The sequence below is a fragment of the Triticum dicoccoides genome, unplaced genomic scaffold, assembly GCF_002162155.2.
Source record: "Triticum dicoccoides isolate Atlit2015 ecotype Zavitan unplaced genomic scaffold, WEW_v2.0 scaffold42651, whole genome shotgun sequence".
Taxonomy (NCBI): Eukaryota; Viridiplantae; Streptophyta; class Magnoliopsida; order Poales; family Poaceae; genus Triticum; species Triticum dicoccoides.
In genome coordinates, this window is record NW_021271523.1 from 1 (window position 1) to 1,091 (window position 1,091).

The 1,091-nt window shown below is 50.2% G+C and overlaps 1 protein-coding gene across 1 annotated transcript; it reads left to right on the forward strand.

Moving 5' to 3' along the window:
- Nucleotides 1–8: 8 nt before the first annotated feature.
- LOC119346522 (cytochrome P450 71D10-like) lies at nucleotides 9–556 on the forward strand (the record flags this gene model as incomplete). Its single annotated transcript, XM_037615855.1, has 1 exon — nucleotides 9–556. A coding segment is annotated over one exon (330 nt), but the record flags the coding sequence as incomplete, so codon positions are not given.
- Nucleotides 557–1,091: the final 535 nt, after the last annotated feature.

Genomic DNA, 1,091 nt, shown 5'->3' on the forward strand with positions numbered 1-1,091 from the left:
TCAATGCGTGGGCCATTTGCAGGGACCCCACGCACTGGGACGCCGCCGAGGAGTTTATGCCAGAGAGGTTCGAGCGCGGTGACGCCGCGGACTTCAAGGGGGCTGACATGGAGTACACGCCGTTCGGGGCGGGCCGGCGGATGTGCCCCGGGATGTCCTTCGGGCTGGCAAACGTGGAGCTCGCTCTCGCCGGGCTGCTGTACCACTTCGACTGGGAGCTGCCGGGCGGAGCGGAGGCCGGGGAGCTGGACATGGCGGAGGAGATGGGCGTCACCGTGCGCCGCCGCAACGACCTCGTGCTTGTCCCCGTGGTGCGAGTGCCCGTGCCGCTAAATTAGTTGATAAAAGCTTCGGTTAATCTTTTTCGGTTAATCTGGTTTCTGGAAGCGGGCAATGAAGTATTCTTCTGCATGCAGTTGGTATCCCTCCTGTATCTTCGCCTTCCCTCTCAAATTCGGCGCTTCATTCATGATGTGTTTCTTCTCTTCTTTTGTTTGCACTCTGTATCTTTTGCTGCTTTGCTTTTTTCTCTTTGTTTGTTTGTATGTTGCAATGTAATCCAGGCCGGTTGATAGCTTTTTTTTTTGCGGGTAAACAAAAAACAAAGAAAGTCGGGTGTGACTCGAACCTTCGTTTCAAAAAAAAAAAAGATTCAGCTTGAGCGATATCACGTTGGTGTTGTGCTGATTCAAGGAGTTTGCTCAAATTTATGGAAACGGACACCGCCATGCCTATATGTCCGTGCCTTGGCTTGTTGTGACGTACATTAGAGAAATGGTGTACGTAAGCAGCCTAAAAATGTTGTACAGCTAGTTGTACTGTAATTTTATTTTTGAATTTTAGTTGTACTGTAATTTGAAAAAATAGCAGCACTATAAAAACAGAAACAAAATTGCATAACAATGAACGTAATCATAAACGACAGTACAAGAGAAAAAGCTTCGTACGAGGGTCGTGGTGAGGGAACAAAATTCCTACCCACCAGCCATTTTTATTCCCCTCTCACTGCCGCCAAGGCAGGGCGCTTGGCAAAGCCCGCACGGCGCCAACGACGGTGGATAGGTCCTGTTCAGGAGCGGCCTCGTGAGGAG